Source organism: Hemitrygon akajei, chromosome 1 (genome assembly GCF_048418815.1).
Source record: "Hemitrygon akajei chromosome 1, sHemAka1.3, whole genome shotgun sequence".
NCBI lineage: Eukaryota > Metazoa > Chordata > Chondrichthyes > Myliobatiformes > Dasyatidae > Hemitrygon > Hemitrygon akajei.
This window is the reverse complement of record NC_133124.1, coordinates 216,549,423-216,572,503: the sequence shown is the minus strand read 5'-3', so window position 1 is coordinate 216,572,503 and position 23,081 is coordinate 216,549,423. Positions and strand designations below refer to the sequence as shown.

At 51.4% G+C, this 23,081-nt stretch overlaps 1 protein-coding gene across 1 annotated transcript in view; it reads left to right on the top strand.

Annotated features, from left to right (window-relative positions):
• Nucleotides 1–23,081, top strand: part of LOC140735688 (inositol polyphosphate-5-phosphatase A-like) — a 74,387-nt gene that overhangs the window by 38,143 nt on the left and 13,163 nt on the right. Inside the window, exons 5-9 of the mRNA XM_073061051.1 lie at nucleotides 8,357–8,420; nucleotides 9,241–9,344; nucleotides 11,833–11,885; nucleotides 14,701–14,817; nucleotides 20,118–20,202. Coding sequence (XP_072917152.1) covers nucleotides 8,357–8,420; nucleotides 9,241–9,344; nucleotides 11,833–11,885; nucleotides 14,701–14,817; nucleotides 20,118–20,202 — 423 coding nt within the window. The remainder of the gene's footprint in view (nucleotides 1–8,356; nucleotides 8,421–9,240; nucleotides 9,345–11,832; nucleotides 11,886–14,700; nucleotides 14,818–20,117; nucleotides 20,203–23,081) is intronic.

The following is a 23,081-nucleotide window of genomic DNA, read 5'->3' as shown; positions in this document are numbered from 1 at the left end:
ATTTCCTGTTATTGACCTGTTTGATTTGTGGACCAACAAAAATGCTTTCCTTAATCTTGGCATCAGTTACCCTGACCTAGTTCTGAATTGAAATAACAAATACAGCTGATTTCAAAGGATTGGTGCGCGATAGGTAAACTTCATGGTGATTCTCATGGTCAGCAGCCCAAAATCCATAGGATACACTGAAAAGTATTCAGGAAGCAGAATCGTTGTTGCCCAGTGTCATTGGTCGATTATTGCCTCCTGTACCTGACCTGATAAAAACCTTTGTTTGTGTCATTGACAAATCATTCACAGGTCGAGGTCCAGCGATGTGTTGTGCAGGCAGATAAACAAGGTGCAAGGGTCGAAGTGAAACAGATTGAGAAATCCGTTCAAGAATGTTTCCATGGTAACATGGCGATTAGTGCAACGCTGTTACAGCTCGGGGCGTTGGAATCCAGCGTCTTCTGGAAGACGTTTATACGTCATTCCCCTGAGTGCATGGGTTTCCTCTGGGTGCTCCAGATTCCTCCCACAGTCCAGAGACATACCAGTTGGCAGGTTAATTGATCATCGTAAATTGTCCTGTTAGTGTTTGGTGGGCACTACAGCTCACAGGTCTGGAAGAGCCTGTTCTGCAATGTATCTCAATAGATAGATAAACTCAGGACTGACGATGAAGGTCGTCCTGATCCAGTCCCGATGAGGGGTCTCGACCTGAAACATTGGCTGTTTATTCACCTCCGTAAATGCCGCCTGACCTGCTGAGTTCTTCCTCTGTGTGTGTGTGTGAGTGTGTGTGTGTGTGTGTGTGTGTGTGTGTGTGTGTGTGTGTGTGTGTGTGTGTGTGTGTGTGTGAGAGAGAGAGAAGCAGGTACCTGGTTTCTGGTGATAGGCTGCCATCTGGTGGCTGACCTGCAAATGGCAGCTTACCCAAAACAGGGCCAGGGTTGGAGTAAATGCATTCAGGTCTCGGGATGGACATCCAACCAACTCTCCCCCCACGTCTTGTGTCATACAGAAATGAGTGCAGGCACCGGAGATCTCTGATATGGGGGGAGGAGTGGGAATGGGGTTTTACCCCTGAACAGCTGGTGATCATTTTAAGACTTCACCCCACTTGTCCTATTTCCAACTACTGGAGGCCAATCCCTTTTCATAGACTCCCTCTCCGGCTTCGCAGAGCACCAGTGGGTCTGTGCATTCCCAGCCTCGTGAGTTAACCCTTTCAGTCCCTGCACCATTCACCATGAAACCCCACAGACCCCAATTTTCACAGAGGTACCACAGAAAGCCGCTCTCCAGTGGGCAACGGCTCTGCCCGCGGCCAGAAGTAACTGCAGAGAGGTGTGGACGCAGCTCGGAAACCAGCCTCCCCGAATGGACTCTGCCTATGCTTCTCGCTGCCTCGGTAAAGCAGACAGTGTGGTCAGCGACCTCTCACCCCAGGCGTTCTGCCTCCCACGGGGCGGTAGATACAAAAACTTGGAAAGGCGTACCCCTGGCTCAAGGCTGTGAAGAGACGATACACTGGAGGCTGGAAGCCCAGGGCAGGAGGGAGGAAAGGGGCTTGTTTCACTTGTGTTGACCTCTTGCTGTTGTCGTTTATTTTATTTATTTATTGGGATACGGTGTGGAACAGGCCCTTCGAGCCGCGCAGCCCAGCAATCCCCCCGTTTAACCCTCGCCTAATCACAGGGCAATTTCCGATGACTAATTAACCCACCAACCAGTACGTCTTCAGACTGTGCGAGGAAACCCATACATTGACGATTCCTCCCCCTCCCCCCACAGGAGATGTTGTCCTGCTGAGTTCCTCCCGCGCAGGGCGGCTGTAGCCTACTGGCGCCAGAATGTGAGGTGACTCTTGTGGGCTGCCCCCAGCACACCATTGGGTTGTATAGGTCGCTAACTCTAATGATAGATAGATAGATAGATACTTTATTCATCCCCATGGGGAAATTCAACTTTTTTTCCAATGTCCCATACACTTGTTGTAGCAAAACTAATTACATACAATACTTAACTCAGTAAAAAATATGATATGCATCTAAATCACTATCTCAAAAAGCATTAATAATAGCTTTTAAAAAGTTCTTAAGTCCTGGCGGTAGAATTGTAAAGCCTAATGGCATTGGGGAGTATTGACCTCTTCATCCTGTCTGAGGAGCATTGCATCGATAGTAACCTGTCGCTGAAACTGCTTCTCTGTCTCTGGATGGTGCTATGTAGAGGATGTTCAGAGTTATCCATAATTGACCGTAGCCTACTCAGCGCCCTTCGCTCAGCTACCGATGTTAAACTTTCCAGTACTTTGCCCATGACAGAGCCCGCCTTCCTTACCAGCTTATTAAGACGTGAGGCGTCCCTCTTCTTAATGCTTCCTCCCCAACACGCCACCACAAAGAAGAGGGCGCTCTCCACAACAGACCTATAGAACATCTTCAGCATCTCACTACAGACATTGAATGACGCCATGACATGATGACAATGACATGATGCATTGCACTGTAGACTTTGATGTAGGTGTGATAAATAAATCTAACTCTAAACTCACTCAGGAGTGAGATTGGACGCACAGAGAGTGACGAGTGGTCCAGAGTGGAGGGAGAGTTCATGTGTTACATAATCATGAAATGTACGATCTGTCTCCGGGGATCAACACTCCCGGAGTAATCAGATTTCTCAAATCTCTTTGCTAAGTTTGAGGCTGAGAGCGTCTCTCCACTTCCTGAGCTTCCAGAGAGGCCGGTGATTAAAAGCCAAGCGTCCCAGCTGCTGAAGTACCCACAGGACAGGGGTTTCTAAAACAAGACGGCGTACACCAAGTGTATGTTCGTGGTCTGCTGCTGTAGCCCATCCACTTCGCAGTTCCATGTGTTGTGTGTTCAGAGATGCTCTTCTGCACACCACTGTTGTAACATTTGAGTTACTGTCGCCCTCCTGTCAGCTTGAACCAGTCTGGCCGTTCTCCTCTGGCCTCCCTCATTAACCAGGCATTTTCACCCGTTGAATGCTTTTTTTTGTTTTTCACACCATTCTCTGTAAACTCTGGAGACTGTTGTGCGTGAAAATCCCAGGAGATCAGCAGTTTCTGAGAAACTCAAGCCACCCCATCTGGCACCAATAATCATCTCACGGTCAAAGTCACTTAGATCAAGTTTCTTCCCCTTTCTGATGTCTGGTCTGAACAACAACCGAACCTCTTGACCATGTCTGCATGCTTTTATGCATTGAGTTGCTGCCATATGATTGGCTGATTAGATATTTGCATTAACAAGCAGGTGTACCTAATAAAGAGGCCACTGAGTGTAGATTTAATGTAAGGAGAGGAAGATTTAAAGGAGGGATAAGGATTTTTTTAAGCGAGAAGTGGAACTCGCTGCCTGAGGAGTTGGTAGAATTCGAAACAATCTCCGGGTTTCAGAGGCAGTTAGACAGATACTTAAATAGATTGCATTCATTCATTTGTCATGCGTACATCGAAACATACGGTGAAGTATGTCGTTTACGTTAACAACCAAGGCAGACTTAAGGAGGTGCCGGGGGCAGCCCGCAAATTTCACCACGCACACTGGCACCAACATAGCATGGCCACCATGCTGGGCAGAACAACACAAAACAGTGGCAAAATGAGCCCCATTTTCCCTCTCCCTCCCACCCACCCACACATATACGCAGTCCCCTAACCACAGGACAGGCCCCCACCCCCACCCCTGGCCTCCAGCCAATTCAGATCCATAGACATTGGCCTTCGGTTTCCCCAGTGGGAGAGTCAACATTTCGGGCCGAAACCCTTCATCGGGACAGTCAGACATTTGGGAGAAACCTGGCCAGGCGTTCTCCCAGACATGAGTGCAGGGATTGGCCAAAGGTCCAGGCCTCGGAAGGAGAGGCTGAGGGTGCAGAAAGTGCCTCAGACGTTGCTCAGTGCATCTCCCCCCCCCCCCCAGCAGAATCCGCTCCACCAGGTGGTACAAGACGAGGTTTAAGTAATCGCAGCTTCCTCATTCCAAAACTATTCGCTTCGCAGCTGAGAGAGAAAGTTAATAAACTGATTAAAATTATTGATCTGCCCATTTTTATATAATGAATTCAATCTTCAGACAGCTCTATGTGTGTCAGACCGATACCGGTGATTAAAAATGACACAAAATGCCAGAATCTTCCTTGAATCCCAGGCCCAGTGTGAGTTCTGATTGATTCCCCATTTGTCTGTGAAATTTGGCCAGTTAATCTTTGAGCCCTTCACTACTGACTATTTCCCCTCCCCCCCACCCACCCTGGAAAAATGGGATTTTGATGTATAATCGTTTATGAGTCAATAGGTTCTTACTGAACTGTGCACGGTTTGAGTGTTTGATTAATGATTTCCGAACACGGGAGAGTTTTGCATTGGAACACGTGAGTGGTGGGTGAAAATTCGCGGAACTGAGGATTCTCCGAGTCAGGGGTGATGGGGTGGGGAGTGTGGTTGTGAATCTGCTCCCTTTGACTCTGGGTCACTGGTCATCACACTGGGGGTGGGGGGAGAGCCCAGTGCTGGGCGGCTACTGCTTTGGCCGGATTGGACTGACCCACCCGCGACCTCTCAGGTCAGTGTGTCCAGGGTGACCTGCCCGGTCTTCATTCTGGTACCAAGTGGGCACAGCCAGCCACTGTATTGAACCTTAGACTCTTGTTAACTGTTAAACCAACATAGTGCGGTCCAATTCGGACATAGGTACATATTAAACCAATAACACTCCCTGCAGACTCGCACCATTTTAGCAGATTTAGTCCCTTCGGTCTAAGAAGGATGTGGAAGCTTTAGCGAGGGTGCAGAGGAGATTTACCAGGATGCTGCCTGGATTAGAGAGGGTGCAGAGGAGATTTACCAGGATGCTGCCTGGATTAGAGAGGGTGCAGAGGAGATTCACCAGGATGCTGCCTGGATTAGAGAGGGTGCAGAGGAGATTTACCAGGATGCTGCCTGGATTAGAGAGGGTGCAGAGGAGATTGACCAGGATGCTGCCTGGATTAGAGAGGGTGCAGAGGAGATTTACCAGGATGCTGCCTGGATTAGAGAGGGTGCAGAAGGGATTTACTAGGATGCTGCCTGGATTAGAGAGGGTGCAGAGGAGATTGACCAGGATGCTGCCTGGATTAGAGAGGGTGTAGAGGAGATTGACCAGGATGCTGCCTGGATTAGAGAGGGTGCAGAGGAGATTTACCAGGATGCTGCCTGGATTAGAGAGGGTGCAGAGGAGATTGACCAGGATGCTGCCTGGATTAGAGAGGGTGCAGAGGAGATTTACCAGGATGCTGCCTGGATTAGAGAGGGTGCAGAGGAGATTTACCAGGATGCTGCCTGGATTAGAGAGGGTGCAGAGGAGATTTACCAGGATGCTGTCTGGATTAGAGAGGGTGCAGAGGAGATTGACCAGGATGCTGCCTGGATTAGAGAGGGTGCAGAGGAGATTGACCAGGATGCTGCCTGGATTAGAGAGGGTGCAGAGGAGATTTACCAGGATGCTGCCTGGATTAGAGAGGGTGCAGAGGAGATTTACCAGGATGCTGCCTGGATTAGAGAGGGTGCAGAGGAGATTTACCAGGATGCTGCCTGGATTAGAGAGGGTGCAGAGGAGATTTACCAGGATGCTGCCTGGATTAGAGAGGGTGCAGAGGAGATTGACCAGGATGCTGCCTGGATTAGAGAGGGTGCAGAGGAGATTTACCAGGATGCTGCCTGGATTAGAGAGGGTGCAGAGGAGATTGACCAGGATGCTGCCTGGATTAGAGAGGGTGCAGAGGAGATTTACCAGGATGCTGCCTGGATTAGATAGGGTGCAGAGGAGATTTACCAGGATGCTGCCCGGATTAGAGAGGGTGCAGAGGAGATTGACCAGGATGCTGCCTGGATTAGAGAGGGTGCAGAGGAGATTTACCAGGATGCTGCCTGGATTAGAGAGGGTGCGGAGGAGATTGACCAGGATGCTCCCTGGATTAGAGAGGGTGCAGAGGAGATTTACCAGGATGCTGCCTGGATTAGAGAGGGTGCAGAGGAGATTCACCAGGATGCTGCCTGGATTAGAGAGGGTGCAGAGGAGATTCACCAGGATGCTGCCTGGATTAGAGAGGGTGCAGAGGAGATTCACCAGGATGCCGCCTGGATTAGAGAGGGTGCAGAGGAGATTTACCAGGATGCTGCCTGGATTAGAGAGGGTGCAGAGATTTACCAGGACACTGCCTGGATTAGAGAGGGTGCAGAGATTTACCAGGACACTGCCTGGATTAGAGAGCATTATGGGGATAGGTTGAGCGAAGGAGGCTGAGATGGAGGTGTGCACGATGATGAGAGTCAGAGATTGTGTAGACAGCCAAGGACTTTTCCCAGGGTGGAAATGGCTAATATGAAAGGGCATGATTTTAAGGTGATTGGAGGAAAGTTTAGGGAGTCTGTTCATAAGACCACAGGAGCAGAATAGAGCATTTGGCCCATCGAGTCTGCTCCATCCTTTCATCATGGATGATCCATTTCCCTCTCAGCCCCATCTCCTACCTTCTCCCCGTATCCCTTCGTGCCCTGGCTAATCAAGAAACTGTCAGCTTCTGCCTTAAATATACCCAATGACTTGGCCTCCACAGTTGCCTATGACAATGAATTCCACAGATTCACCGCTCTCTGGCTAAAGAAATCCCTCCTCATCTCCATTCGAAATGGACTTTCCTCTACCACCACCTCTCCACATCCACTCTATCCAGATTCAATAGGTTTCAGTGAGATCCCTCCTCATCTCCATTCGAAATGGACTTTCCTCACTCTGAGGACATCCCTCGGGTCTTAGACTCCACCACCACCTCCCCACGTCCACTCTGTCCAGATTCAGTGAGATCCCTCCTCATCTCCATTCGAAATGGACTTTCCTCTACCACCACCTCCCCACGTCCACTCTGTCCAGATTCAGTGAGATCCCTCCTCAGATCACTCTTCTGAATTCCAGTGAGTACAGGCCCCAAGAGCCATGAAATGCTCATCATACGATAAGCCTTTCAATCCTGAATCATTTTCGAGAACCTCCTTTGAACCCTTTCCAGTTTCAGCACATCCTTAGGGTCCCAAGGTCCAAAGCAAGGGAGGCCTCACCAGAGCTTTATAAAGCCTCAACGTCACATCCTTGCTTTTATACTCTAGTCAAAACGTCAGGAGGCATGGTTTTTACAGAGAGAGTGGTGGGTGTGTGCAATGGGCTGCCAGGTTGCTGGTAGAGGAAGTGATCGAAGCAAGTAGATTTAATAACATCTAAAATGCTTTGCATCAGAGTTTCCCAGCCTGGGGTCCACAGACCACCCCCCTTGGTTAACGGTAGGGGTCCATGGCACAATACAGTTTGGGAATCCTTGGATCTGAGCCAAATGACGGCAAAGTGAGTGACGGAGCCCTTTGGCCCATCTTAGTCGTACCAACTGATCTTCTGCCTCGTCCTCCTTGCACCCAGATCAGAGCCCTCCGTACCCCTCCCATCCAAACTTCTCTTAAATGCTGTGGTCAAGCGTGTATCCAGCGCCTCCACTGGCGGTTCCACACTCGCAACACCCCCTGAGTGACAGCACTCCCCTCAATGGGAATAGATGAGATGGGAGACTTTGCCATCAGGGACGAGATGGGCCGAGCGGCCTGTCTCTGTTCTGTAGGAATGTAATTCTTATATTCAGGTTGAGCAAGAATTTCCTCACAGCCTCCCTGTCAAACCTGTATCAATCTGTGTCTCTGACTGACCAACCTCTGGTCGGTCTCTCATTCTGGTGCGGGAGGGAACGGTTCAGGATCAGAGGCTGACAGGAGACCCGGTAAAGGTTTGTAAGATTATCAGAAGCATAGAGAGATTAGGCAGCTGGTGAGCTCTCTAAGTTTCTAATGCCAGACGGCGTGCATTTAAGGTGAGGAGGAGTAAGTAAAGGAGATGTGTGGGGAAGTTCTTTTACCTTTTCAGCGTGTCTGTAAGTGGTGCTGGAGGCAGATTTATGATGGGGGCATTTAAGAGGCACATGAGTGTGCAGAGAGTGGAATAATGTGGATGTTGTGCAGGTAGAAGAGATAGGTTTAATTGGATTGCCGGTTGGGCTGCTCTATTACCACCTAGTGAAGCGAAAGGCCTGCTCCTGTTCTGTGTTCTCTGTCAGGAAGTGGAGCACAGGATCTGGTCAGAAGACCCAAAGGACGTAACTCCCAAAGGCCCCTAGGGCAGTTGTCCCCCCAGGGTGCCATGAGTTCCTGCGGAAGTCTGTGGGGTACACGTGTCACACTGAGGGACGTTCATCCAGCTCCCCCTCCTTCACACAAGCAACCTGTTCCCTGTTTCCTCATCTCTCTGCCCTTCCTCTTCCCCAGGCCCTGGGCAGCATGTACTTCCTACACGAATCTGTTCAATCTGTTCTCCAGTTCGACTTCAAAGGTAATGTTTACAATTTTATACTTACAGACTCTGCCCTCGAATCACTCTCCCTATGTGATTTTCTCCCTTCCTCCCCTCTTCCACACCCTCTCTCTCTTCCCCGTCTCTTTCCCCCTCTCTACCTCCCTCTCTTCCACACCTCTTTTCTCCCCCCCACCCCTCTCTTCCCCCCCCCCCAGGACAATCTCCTGACAGGTAATACTGGAACTCCGAGGTGTGATAGAGCCGCGCTAACTGTGGCCAATCCTGAATATCTGACTGAGAGAGAGATTGGGAAACCTCACCCTGTCCTGGACCGGAGGGGAGTGGACAGCACAGTGGCGCAGAGGAGAGAGCCACTTCCTCCCGGCCCCAGGCACCCCGGTGTCCATCCTGACCTCTGTCGCTGTCAGCGTGGAGTTTGCACGTTCTCCCTGTGACCATGTAGGTTTCTCCCGGGTCCTACCACATCCCAGAGTAATGCAAGTTAGCTGAGAAAAATTGACCAGTGTAAATGACCCCCCCAGTGCCTAGGTGGGCGGGGGCAATCAGGGAGAAGAAGACAGGAATGTGGGGAGGATAAAAATGGGATCAGTTTTAATAAATTGGGGGCTGATGGTTGGTATAGATTAAATGGGCCGAAGGGTCTGTTTACTTCTCTGTGACACCTGCAACTGTCCCAAACTCTTGCCTGTGATTGAGACTGCCAGTATTGGGGTTCCAACCACCACCCTCCCCGATGCCCGCTGTTCTCCAGTGTCGTCCAGTCCCTGCGCGGGTCGGTTGCTAAGTCCCTCCACCCTTGTTCGAGCTGACCACCTTCCTGCCTGCTTCCGTCCAGCCCAAGGGTTCAAGGAGGTGCTCGGCAAGGAGGTTCACAACTCACAGCTGGAAGGCAACAGCATGATGGAGAAGGAAAGGTTCCCGCAGGACTTCTGGCCTGAGGTAGGAGCCAGATGTGCATCGCACTGCCCTACTCCCGGTGTGCATCGCACTGCCCAACTCCCAGTGTGTGTTGTACCGCCCTACTCCCGGTGTGTGTGCATTGTACCACCCTACTCCCGGTGTGTGTCGTACCACCCTACACCCGGTGTGTGTCGTACCACCCTACACCCGGTGTGTGTCGTACCACCCTACTCCCGGTGTGTGTCGTACCACCCTACTCCCGGTGTGTGTCGTACCACCCTACTCCCGGTGTGTGTCGTACCACCCTACTCCCGGTGTGTGTCGTACCACCCTACTCCCGGTGTGTGTCGTACCACCCTACTCCCGGTGTGTGTCGTACCACCCTACTCCCGGTGTGTGTCGTACCACCCTACTCCCGGTGTGTGTCGTACCACCCTACACCCGGTGTGTGTCGTACCACCCTACACCCGGTGTGTGTCGTACCACCCTACTCCCGGTGTGTGTCGTACCACCCTACTCCCGGTGTGTGTCGTACCACCCTACACCCGGTGTGTGTCGTACCACCCTACTCCCGGTGTGTGTCGTACCACCCTACTCCCGGTGTGTGTCGTACCACCCTACTCCCGGTGTGTGTTGTACCACCCTACTCCTGGTGTGTGTCGTACCACCCTACTCCCGGTGTGTGTGCATTGTACCACCCTACACCCGGTGTGTGTCGTACCACCCTACACCCGGTGTGTGTCGTACCACCCTACTCCCGGTGTGTGTCGTACCACCCTACACCCGGTGTGTGTCGTACCACCCTACTCCCGGTGTGTGTCGTACCACCCTACACCCGGTGTGTGTCGTACCACCCTACACCCGGTGTGTGTCGTACCACCCTACACCCGGTGTGTGTTGTACCACCCTACTCCTGGTGTGTGTCGTACCACCCTACACCCGGTGTGTGTCGTACCACCCTACTCCCGGTGTGTGTCGTACCACCCTACTCCCGGTGTGTGTCGTACCACCCTACACCCGGTGTGTGTCGTACCACCCTACTCCCGGTGTGTGTCGTACCACCCTACACCCGGTGTGTGTCGTACCACCCTACTCCCGGTGTGTGTCGTACCACCCTACTCCCGGTGTGTGTTGTACCACCCTACACCCGGTGTGTGTCGTACCACCCTACTCCCGGTGTGTGTCGTACCACCCTACACCCGGTGTGTGTCGTACCACCCTACACCAAGTGCAAGTAGCTTTTATTGTCATTTCAACCATAAAGCACTGGTACAGTACACAGTAAAAGCAAAACAACGTTCCTCCAGGACCCTGGTGCTACATGAAACAACACAAAACTACACTAGACTATGTGAGACAACACAAGGCTACACCAGACTACGTAAAGCAACATAAAAACTGCACTAGACTACAGACCTGCTCAGGACGACATAAAGTGCACAAAACAGTGCAGGGCAATACAATAATTAGTAAACAAGACAGTAGAGGGCAGTAAGTTGGTGTTAATCCAGGCTCTGGGTATTGAGGAGTCTGATAGCTTGGGGGAAGAAACTGTTGCATAGTCTGGTCGTGAGAGCCTGAATGCTCCGGAGCCTTTTCCCAGACGACAGGAGGTAGAAGAGTTTGTGTGAGGGGAGTGTGGGGTCCTTCGTAATGCACCCATCACATTGCCCTACACCCGGTGTGTGTGCATTGTATCACCCAGCACCAGATGTGCAAAATGTGCACCATCCTACTCCAGATGTGCAAAATGCGTTGTTGCAGCTCGCTGTGTCACTGAGCCAGATGTGCTGTGTACTTGTAACACAGACAAATGACTGGAGGAACATACAGAGCCAGACGTGCAGGTCGTGTATATTGTATCACCCTGAGCCAGACGTGCAGGCCGTGTATATTGTATCATACAGAGCCAGACGTGCAGGCCGTGTATATTGTATCACCCTGAGCCAGACGTGCAGGCCGTGTATATTGTATCACCCTGAGCCAGACGTGCAGCCCGTGTATATTGTATCACCCTGACCCAGACGTGCAGCCCGTGTATATTGTATCACCCTGAGCCAGATGTGCAGCCCGTGTATATTGTATCACCCTGAGCCAGACGTGCAGGCCGTGTATATTGTATCATACAGAGCCAGACGTGCAGGCCGTGTATATTGTATCACCCTGAGCCAGATGTGCAGCCCGTGTATATTGTATCACCCTGAGCCAGACGTGCAGGCCGTGTATATTGTATCATACAGAGCCAGATGTGCAGGCCGTGTATATTGTATCACCCTGAGCCAGATGTGCAGGCCGTGTATATTGTATCACCCTGAGCCAGACGTGCAGTGTACCTGCCTCAGAACATACTGAGAGCCTTATCACAATGAGCTGGAGGCATTGCGTGTGTGTACTGTATCAACACTCCAAACCCCTGAGACTAGTAGTACATGCTTTCAGATTTTTGCATCTACTTAACAAAACAGATTTTTTTCTGCTGCAGTTCCACACTTAATAAGTTGACCTTTGGCTTCTCTTTCCCTTCCAGTTCAAGTGGTCTCGGAAAGGCTACATCCGGACGCGCTGGAGGTTCCAGGATCAGTACGGCACAGTCCCACGTTTCATTCGGGGTATAGGGAGGGCGGGTGAGAGCTGACGTGAGACATGGGAGCCAGGTTTCAGGGCTCGGCCTGCAAGTGACAGCAGTTGAGGGTCAGGACTTCCCAGAGCAGGAGGGTCAACGGGGAGGAGCCAGCGAGAGTGGGGAGTGGATTCCATCCCGGAATGGGAAAAGTGCCACTTAGTATTGGACTGGCACAGGCTGGCATCGAATCTCCCTCAGCCTCCCACCAGCTTCCTGTCTTCTGATTGGCTGGCCTGGTGAAACGGTTAATGGAGAGAAGCAGAAATTTTCTCCTCCTTCAGATCATAGAACCATGCAGCACGGAAACAGGCCCTTCGGCCCACCTTCTTCATGCTAACTAATCTATCTATCCAAGCCAGTCCCATTAGCCTCTGTCTGGGCAGCATCCCACCAAACCTCCCCCCCTCTATAAATGTCTTCAAAATGTTGTAATTGTAGCATGTCTGGCAACTTGTTCCATGCACCCATCCACTTCTGTCTGCAGAAGAATTCCCTTCAAATTCAGATTCATTTATTTATCACGTGTACGATGAACCGTGTCGTTTGCGGTAATCACCAATAAGGAGGTGCAGACAGCTGGCAAGTGTCACCTCACATCCTGGTGTCAACATGGCATACCCACAGTGCTTGGCAGAACAAGCAACAAGACAGCACCAGCAGAACAAGTCCCCCTTCTCTCACCCCATTCTACTCACTCGCACAGACTGTCCCCCAACCCCAGGACAGGCCTCTCGGCCTCCACCGGACACATGGGCCTCAGGTTCTCCCTTAAGTCTTTTCCCTCTCACTGTAAACCTCTACCCTCCTACGTTGGACTCCCCTACCGTGGGGAAAAGACTGTGTCTGTCCACCTCATCGATGCCCTGATTGGTTTTAAACCCCTATAATGGCGCCTCGGGCGCCGGAGAATACATTGATGGTATTATCTAGGCAGCCAATCGGAAAACAGGAAGCTGGTGGGAGGCTGAGGAAGTTTCAATGCCAGCCTGTACCATTCTGGTACTGAGTGGCACTTTTCCCATCCCGGGTTGGAATTCACTCCCCATTCTCCCTGTTGACCTTCCAGCTCTCGGATGTCCCGGGCAGGGTGAGGAACGGCCCCTCAGCTCTGGCCACCTCCAGGCCGAAGCCTGAAACCTGGTTCACATTTCTCATGTGAGCCTTAAGCAGCAAGACACGAGAGCAGAATTAGGCCAGTCAACACACCGAGTCCACCATTCGACGGAACCTTTGACGACCTTACTGATCAAATGCCTATCCCAAATATACCCAATAACCTGGGCTCCACAGCCACCTGTGGCAATTCATCCTCTGCCTAAAGAAATTCCTCTTCACCTCTGTTCTGAAGGGATGGCCCTCTATTCTGAGGCTGTGCCCTCTGGTCCTAGACTCCATTACTATAGGAAATGCTATTACCATTACTACCCCCTCCACACGCGTCCGGTCCAGGCCTCTCAATATTAGATGGATTTCAGTGAGCTCCCCCTCCCCTTTTCTTTTAAACTCCTCCTCTGGAGCCTCTCCAGGATCAGCACCTCCTAGATAAAGGGCCCAAAGCTGCTTACAGTACTCCAAAGGCAGTCTGACCAATAAAGCCTCAACATTACCTTCTTGTTTTTTTTAATTCTAGTCCTCTCGAAATGAACGCTAACATTGCATTTCTCTGCCGAGAATTCCCCGCAAGCTGTTGGTGGGACAGCGCTCCTGCACCCAGCCTGGCGAGGACCGACAGACCAAGCCCCTTCTGCTGTCTAAGTGGTTATTGTACAAGACAGAGCACTAACAAGCCATTCGGCCCATCGTCTCTGTGCTTGCCCTGGCACCAAATTAGTCCAATCCCATCTGCCTGCTAGTGAACTATGTCCTTCTGTTCCCTGCCTGCTCCTTGGTGTCCAAATGCCTCCTCCCCGGCATCTCCCGTTCAATGTGAGGGGGAGGCAAAGCTTGCCTCGTACACCGCCTTTAAACTGTGACCCCCCCCCCTCCCCTCCCCTCCACCTTAAATCTGTGGGGGAGTAGGGCTTCACTACCAGACCAGCAATAATCTCCCGGGAGCCTGACATGGGTGGGCGGGTTTGATGGGTGCACTTGTGGGGGTGCTTTTATGGGGACGGACAAGAAAGACTAAGCTTGGTTGGGAATCTAGGCCGGCATTGGCCAGTTGGGCTGAACGGCCTGTTTCCCTGCTGTAGGATTCTGTGTGGGGTGTGGATGGGCGGTGGGTTTATATGGGTGGAAGGGAGGGGTGGGATTGAAGGGTGTGAGCATTGGGGAAGAGTTTCAGAACCACTGGGGTACGTCATGAAATGTTTTGTTTTGCGGTATCAGTACAGTGTGCAAGACCCAAAAAAAAATTATGATAAATTTCAATAAATAATGTAAAACAAGAACAAAGTAGTGAGGTAGTGTTCGGGTTCAATGTCCGTTCAGAAATCGGATGGCAGAGGGGAAGAAACTGTTCCTGAATCATTGAGTGTGAGTCTTCAGGCTCCTGTACCTCCTCCCAGATGGTAGCAATGAGAAGAGGGCTTGACCTGGGTGATGAATGCTTCCTCCCTGAGCCATTGCCTTTCGAAAATGTCCGCGGTAGAACCTGGTTTGTGCACAGGTGGGTGGGGGTGAGGGGGGTGATGGTCAGTGTGCACGGACTGGACAGAGAGACACAATGGCTGTACTCCAGCGAGAACTCGACAATGCAGCGATGGGTAGTCACTACCTGGTTGCTCTCTTCCCAAACTTTACGATGTGCTAACATTTTTTTTCCTGCTACAGCGTCTTTGACCTGGTGAACATTCATCTCTTCCACGACGCCTCAAACCTCGTTGCCTGGAAAAGTCCGTCTATCTTCTCGGCCAACAGGCAGAAGGCACTGGGCCACGTGCTCAGCAGGTGAGCAACTCTCTCTCCGAGGGGCCACGTGGGGTTCAGGCAGTGGCTCGAGCCCAGACTGAGGGAGCTGTGCCTTGTGTCTGTTCCCCACCCTTGGAGCCACAGGTGAGAGCTGAGTGTCCGGTGGGGGCCAAAGGTGAGTGACCAGCTCCTTCACCAGGGGTGCTACCCCTCCCTGGACACCCCCTACACTCCTGTCACCTGTGGCTCCAGGTAGCTGTTTGCATGTGACAGCGGCCACGCCCCGGCACGCTGCTTTGATAGAAAAGGGCTAAACCGGGGAGAGTAGCTGGCGGTCTCTTCCCTGTGTGGGACAGGGACATGCCTGGCCTAGCATGCAGTCAGCTCTGGTGGATTGGGCGGATGGGATTAACAGTGACATCCCACGGCCAGGAAGGCGGCTCTGTAACAGGGCACAGAAGTAGTCGAAGTTATCGACTGCAAATGTGACCCTCAGGTTCGGCCAGAGTGTTAGTCTGGGGAAGACGGTCTGTGGCCCCGCCAAGCGTGTGAAATCTGAGGTGCAGAAGCTCTTGCTTGTGTGGATGCTGCGTGATGTGTTCCCCTGTTACCAATCAGTACCCCGAAATAACAGACACTACACCATATGCAATTCAACCACTTAGCTTTATAATCCTTAATTTGACTAGAGGGTTAGTAAAGGAAAACAAAAAGGGGCCATTTTAATGAAACAGTCTAACATGCACTTGGTGCTCACGGTTTCCTGTCTGTTAGTCCCCCATTGACTCCCCCCGGGCATCGTCAACTCCCAGCGCCATTCCACATCCACTCCGTCCTGCAGTCTACCACCTACCTCCCTGTTCTGGCATCTTCTCTCTCCATCTTCCGCCGAACAAAATCCCTTGAACAAAAAAAGCTCCCTCCATTGGACAGTGCGTATTCCATAGCCCCCGTTATCTCCAGTCGTAACCCAGACACTGCTGCTACAGAACGACCATTACGTCAGCAATGACACCTTTCCCAGGGCGTTAACACAAAGAAAAAGTCCCCAGTTGTGACAGCTCTTGTACCACCGGACCCAGACTTCCGAGGCCGAGAGTGGAACTGCCCCGTGCAGCAGCTTTTCCACTTTACAAACTCCCCCGCAGTTTCCTGTCATTGTCGGACAGACAACCAGCAATTCCCCACTCTACCTGCCCTTTGTGTGTGTGACGGAATGGTGTGGAGGGATCTTTGCCCTGTGTCTAAACCACCCCCGCCCCCACTCCCTCAGTGCCACAGTAGCCTAGCAGTTACTGTGTCGTTACTACCACTTGGAGCGTTCCGGAATTCGAAATTCAGTTCTGGTGCCATTATGCAAGGAGGGTCTGTACGTCCTCCCCGTGGAATGCATTGATTTCCCCCAGATGCTCCAGTTTCCTTCCTCAGGCCAAAGTCGTACTGGTTAGGTTAATTGGTCATTGTAAATTGTCCCGGGATTAGGTTCAAAGGTTCATTCATTATCAAAGTACAGAACTCTGAAATTCTCCTTCTCCCGATAGCCAGGAATCCAAGGAAGAAAAGAACGGCAGTATCTTCATCATCCCCCGAATGCCCCCTCCCTGCACAAGACAATGAACAAACACGGAGCAGGCACATCGACCCCCAAATACCATACCCCCGCACAAAAAAACCGAGAGAGATCATCAGGTGAAAAACACAGAATGTAAGACTGGGGGAAGAACAGTCTATAGTCCAAGTCCACATCCAAAACACAGAAAACCTGGGTAAAGTTCTCTGGGCACAGCAGTGGCATTTCCTTCGCTGTAGCAGAGCAATCCCACCAGCGATTGAAAGGTAGTCTCACCCCTCCGGTAGCAGAGCGATCCCACCAGCGATTGAAAGGCAGTCTCCCCTCTCCGGAAGCAGAGCGATCCCACCAGCGATTGAAAGGTAGTCTCCCCTCTCCGGAAGCAGAGCGATTTTCTCCAGAGTGATCAAAAAGCTGTCTCCCCCCTCTGGCAGCAGAGCGATCCCACCAGCGATGAGAATGCGTGTTGGGACAGAATGCAGGGAAACCCCCAAGGTACCTGTCCTTTTATAACATCATCATTATGTGCCGTACCATATGATGTGAGCAATCACGGTCTTTCCTCGACCATGATTGTTCTTGGCAAATGTTTCTATGGAACTGGTTTGCCATCGCCTTCTTCTGGGCAGTGTCTTTACAAGACGGGTGACCCCAGCCATTATCAATACTCTTCAGAGATTGTCCGTCTGGTGTCAGTGGTCACATAACCAGGACTTGTGATCTGCACCAGCTGCTCGTACGAGCATCCGTTTCAGTTTTCCTGTGTCTGACCCCCCCTCCCCGTTCTACCTGCCATGTGAGTGTGTGTGAAGGGAGTTTGAAGAGGGAGGTTTACTCTGTCTAACCCTCACTCTACCTTGGGAGTGTGAGACGGGACGGTGTAGAGGAAGCTTTACCACCTTTCTATCCCCCAATCTACCTGCCATTAGAGTCTGTGATGGGGCGGTGCGGAGGGGGTGTTCCCCTGTGTCTAGCCCCCACTTTGACTTGTTCTGGTGGGGGGGGGGCGCGGTGGTGTGAGATGGGCTGGTGTAAATAGTTCACTCTGTAATGGTCAGTGCAGACTCAATGGGCCAAAACGCCTGTTTCCCTGCCGTATACCCTCTGCAACTCCATCAGTTATAAATGCCACGTGGGCACCCTGCTACAGGGTTTGAACCTGAGCCGCAGAGAACTTGGTCGAAGCCCTTGCACCGGACAGCCATTAGTGATGGGAGCCCTTGGTGCTCTAGTTTGCCTTCTGGACTGCCATCCTGTCATGGACACGCCTCAGTTGCTAAGAGGAGACGAGTTTCACCCCCTCCTGCTGCTGTGAGGTTGTTTATAGCTCAGCGCCATGCTTTAAGCGTAGCATGGAGTACTGTGCGCAGCTTTGAGCCCTTTATCTCAAAGGATGTGCTGGCCTTGGAGAGGGTCCAGAGAAGGTTCACGAGAATGACTCCAGGAATGAAAGGGTTAACATATGGGGACCATTGGAATGTTCTAGGCCTGTACTCACTGGAATTCAGAAGAATGGGGTGGGGGGGATCTCCTGAAACCTATTGAATATTGAAAGGCCTAGATAGAGTGGATGTGGAGAGGATGTTTCCTATTGTGGGGGAGCCTAGGACCAGAGGACACAGAAAGAGTGGATGTGTAGAGAATGTTTCCTATTGTGGGGGAGTCTAGGACCAGAGGACACAGAAAGAGTGGATGTGTAGAGAATGTTTCCTATTGTGGGGGAGTCTAGACAGAGGACACAGATAGAGTGGGTGTGGAGAGGATGTTTCCTATTGTGGGGGAGTCTAGACAGAGGACACAGATAGAGTGGATGTGGAGAGGATGTTTCCTATAGTGGGGGAGTCTAGGACCAGAGGACACAGATAGAGTGGATGTGGAGAGGATGTTTCCTATAGTGGGGGAGTCTAGGACCAGAGGACACAGATAGAGTGGATGTGGAGAGGATGTTTCCTATAGTGGGGGAGTCTAGGACCAGAGGGCACAGATAGAGTGGATGTGGAGAGGATGTTTCCTATAGTGGGGGAGTCTAGGACCAGAGGACACAGATAGAGTGGATGTGGAGAGGATGTTTCCTATAGTGGAGGAGTCTAGGACCAGAGGGCACAGATAGAGTGGATGTGGAGAGGATGTTTCCCATTGTGGGGGAGCCTTGGACCAGAGGGCACAGATAGAGTGGATGTGGAGAGGATGTTTCCTATAGTGGGGGAGTCTAGGACCAGAGGACACAGATAGAGTGGATGTGGAGAGGATGTTTCCTATAGTGGGGGAGTCTAGGACCAGAGGGCACAGATAGAGTGGATGTGGAGAGGATGTTTCCTATAGTGGGGGAGTCTAGGACCAGAGGGCACAGATAGAGTGGATGTGGAGAGGATGTTTCCTATAGTGGGGGAGTCTAGGACCAGAGGACACAGATAGAGTGGATGTGGAGAGGATGTTTCCTATAGTGGGGGAGTCTAGGACCAGAGGGCACAGATAGAGTGGATGTGGAGAGGATGTTTCCTATAGTGGGGGAGTCTAGGACCAGAGGACACAGATAGAGTGGATGTGGAGAGGATGTTTCCTATAGTGGGGGAGTCTAGGACCAGAGGGCACAGATAGAGTGGATGTGGAGAGGATGTTTCCTATAGTGGGGGAGTCTAGGACCAGAGGACACAGATAGAGTGGATGTGGAGAGGATGTTTCCTATAGTGGGGGAGTCTAGGACCAGAGGGCACAGATAGAGTGGATGTGGAGAGGATGTTTCCCATTGTGGGGGAGCCTTGGACCAGAGGGCACAGATAGAGTGGATGTGGAGAGGATGTTTCCTATAGTGGGGGAGTCTAGGACCAGAGGGCACAGATAGAGTGGATGTGGAGAGGATGTTTCCTATAGTGGGGGAGTCTAGGACCAGAGGACACAGATAGAGTGGATGTGGAGAGGATGTTTCCTATAGTGGGGGAGTCTAGGACCAGAGGGCACAGATAGAGTGGATGTGGAGAGGATGTTTCCTATAGTGGGGGAGTCTAGGACCAGAGGGCACAGATAGAGTGGATGTGGAGAGGATGTTTCCTATAGTGGGGGAGTCTAGGACCAGAGGACACAGATAGAGTGGATGTGGAGAGGATGTTTCCTATAGTGGGGGAGTCTAGGACCAGAGGGCACAGATAGAGTGGATGTGGAGAGGATGTTTCCTATAGTGGGGGAGTCTAGGAACAGAGGGCACAGATAGAGTGGATGCGGAGAGGATGTTTCCTATAGTGGGGGAGTCTAGGACCAGAGGGCACAGATAGAGTGGATGTGGAGAGGATGTTTCCTATAGTGGGGGAGTCTAGGACCAGAGGACACAGATAGAGTGGATGTGGAGAGGATGTTTCCTATAGTGGGGGAGTCTAGGACCAGAGGACACAGATAGAGTGGATGTGGAGAGGATGTTTCCTATAGTGGGGGAGTCTAGGACCAGAGGGCAAAGCTTCAGAATACAGTAAAAGGACATCCATTTAGAACGGGGATGAAGAATTTCTTTAGCCAGAGGATAGTGAATCTGTGGAATTCATTGCCACAGACGGCTGTGGAGGCCAAGTCATTGGGTATATTTAAAGCAGAGGTTGATAGGTTCTTGATTTGTAAAGGTGTCAAAGAATATGGAGAGAAGGCAAGAGAATGGGGTTGAGAGGGGTAGTAAATCAGCCCTGTTGATATGGTGGAGCAGACTCGATAGGCCAATTGGCCTTATTCTGTTCCTCTGTCCTATAGTCTTAAGGATTGAGGCCCGTGTTGTTCCGTTCCGCAGAATCACGGACACCCGCTATGAGAAGGTGCCGTTCCTGATTTTCGGAGACTTCAACGTGCGGCTGGACACGCAGAGAGTGGTGGAGGTAAACCCATGGGAGCCGCTGATGGTGTCTGGAGGGTTCTGGGGCGTGGAGCCTTCTGTATCGGTCAGTGGACAACTGTCAGGCCAATCAGTAACTCCACCATCAGCGTCTCCTCATCCTGCGACAGCACGGTGATACAACCACCCCAGAGATCCGCGTTCGATCCCGACCTCTGGCACTGTTTGTGTGTGGAGTTTGCACATTCTCCCTGTGTCCACATGGGTTTCCTCCCAGATCCCAAAGACATGCAGGAAGCTGGGTTAATTGACTGTGGGGGTGGGTAAATGGATAGGATCTTGGGAGGTGGTGGGGTTAGTAGTTGATAGAAATTTTAAAAACCTAGAACAATAAGACATAGGAACAGAATGAGGCCATCCAGCCCATCCAGTCTGCTCAGCCATTCCATCATGGCTGATTTACTATCCCTCTCAATCCCATTCTCCTGCCTTCTCCCCGCAACCTTTGATTCTCTTACTGATCAAGAACCAAATTCACCGCCCTCTGGCTGAAGAAACTCCTCCTTAGTTTTAAAGGGACATTCCTTGTTTACGGAGCCTTCAGATCTGTTGGGGAAAACACCCTAATCTGCCCAGTAAGTTTCTACAGCACTCATCTTTCCTGTGTTCCTGGTGTCACTGAGATTGTCTCCCACCCTGCACACTGGGAAAAGTTCTTAAACTTGTGATGGGTCCATCTGTTTCCCAGTCGAATGCCACACACTGCTTTAAGTATTCCCAATGACTTGGTTCCCACAGCTGGCAACAAGTCCACAGATTCACCACCATCTTCCTAAAGAAATTCCTCCTCGTTGCATTGGATGAGCCTGAATGGGTAAAGGTCAGCAGAGATACAGCGGGCCGAAAGGCCTGTTCCTCCTCTATATCTCTCTGTGAGACTCTTACTTGCCGCCTTGCCAATTTTAATACGTTTGCGCTTCACTAACGCGAGCTATGGTGCATCACTGGAGGCCATTCAGCCCATCGTGCCGATCCTGTGACAGCTCTGTCATGAAATCCCCTTCCCCTCCTCCTCTCTCACACCCTGTGGCTGCCTTTCTCTGTCTGGCTCCCCCTGGCAAGGTTTCCATGGCTCACCGTCGCTGCTTTCCAGAGCACAGTGGGCACAATGCGTCGGCACTGGAATGTCAGAAACCAAATCTGGTTTCATGTCACTGGCATATATCGTGAAATACACTGTTGTGCTGCAGCAGCAGATTGCAATATTTAAAACAGAAAACTATAGATTTCAATAAGAAATATGTAAAACTAGAGCAGTCATTACCCCTCTACCATCAGGTCCCACACCACCAGGTTCAGGAACAGTTATTACCCCTCTACCATCAGGTCCCACACCACCAGGTTCAGGAACAGTTACTACCCCTCAACCATCAGGTCCCACACCACCAGGTTCAGGAACAGTTATTACCCCTCAACCATCAGGTCCCACACCACCAGGTTCAGGAACAGTTATTACCCCTCAACCATCAGGTCCCACACCACCAGGTTCAGGAACAGTTATTACCCCTCAACCATCAGGTCCCACACCACCAGGTTCAAGAACAGTTATTACCCCTCTACCATCAGGTCCCACACCACCAGGTTCAGCAACAGTTATTACCCCTCAACCATCAGGTCCCACACCACCAGGTTCAGCAACAGTTATTACCCCTCAACCATCAGGTCCCACACCACCAGGTTCAGCAACAGTTATTACCCCTCAACCATCAGGTCCCACACCACCAGGTTCAGGAACAGTTATTACCCCTCAACCATCAGGTCCCACACCACCAGGTTCAGGAACAGTTATTACCCCTCAACCATCAGGTCCCACACCACCAGGTTCAGCAACAGTTATTACCCCTCAACCATCAGGTCCCACACCACCAGGTTCAGCAACAGTTATTACCCCTCAACCATCAGGTCCCACACCACCAGGTTCAGCAACAGTTATTACCCCTCAACCATCAGGTCCCACACCACCAGGTTCAGCAACAGTTATTACCCCTCAACCATCAGGTCCCACACCACCAGGTTCAGGAACAGTTATTACCCCTCAACCATCAGGTCCCACACCACCAGGTTCAAGAACAGTTATTACCCCTCTACCATCAGGTCCCACACCACCAGGTTCAGCAACAGTTATTACCCCTCAACCATCAGGTCCCACACCACCAGGTTCAGCAACAGTTATTACCCCTCAGCCATCAGGTCCCACACCACCAGGTTCAGCAACAGTTATTACCCCTCAACCATCAGGTCCCACACCACCAGGTTCAGGAACAGTTATTACCCCTCAATCATCAGGTCCCACACCACCAGGTTCAGGAACAGTTATTACCCCTCAACCATCAGGTCCCACACCACCAGGTTCAGCAACAGTTATTACCCCTCAACCATCAGGTCCCACATCACCAGGTTCAGCAACAGTTATTACCCCTCAACCATCAGATCCCACACCTCCAGGTTCAAGAACAGTTATTACCCCTCAACCATCAGGTCCCACACCACCAGGTTCAGGAACAGTTATTACCCCTCAACCATCAGGTCCCACACCACCAGGTTCAGGAACAGTTATAACCCCTCAACCATCAGGTCCCACACCACCAGGTTCAGGAACAGTTATTACCCCTCAACCATCAGGTCCCACACCACCAGGTTCAGGAACAGTTATTACCCCTCAACCATCAGGTCCCACACCACCAGGTTCAGCAACAGTTATTACCCCTCAACCATCAGGTCCCACACCACAAGGTTCAGCAACAGTTATTACCCCTCAACCATCAGGTCCCACACCACCAGGTTCAGCAACAGTTATTACCCCTCAACCATCAGATCCCACACCTCCAGGTTCAAGAACAGTTATTAGCCCTCAACCATCAG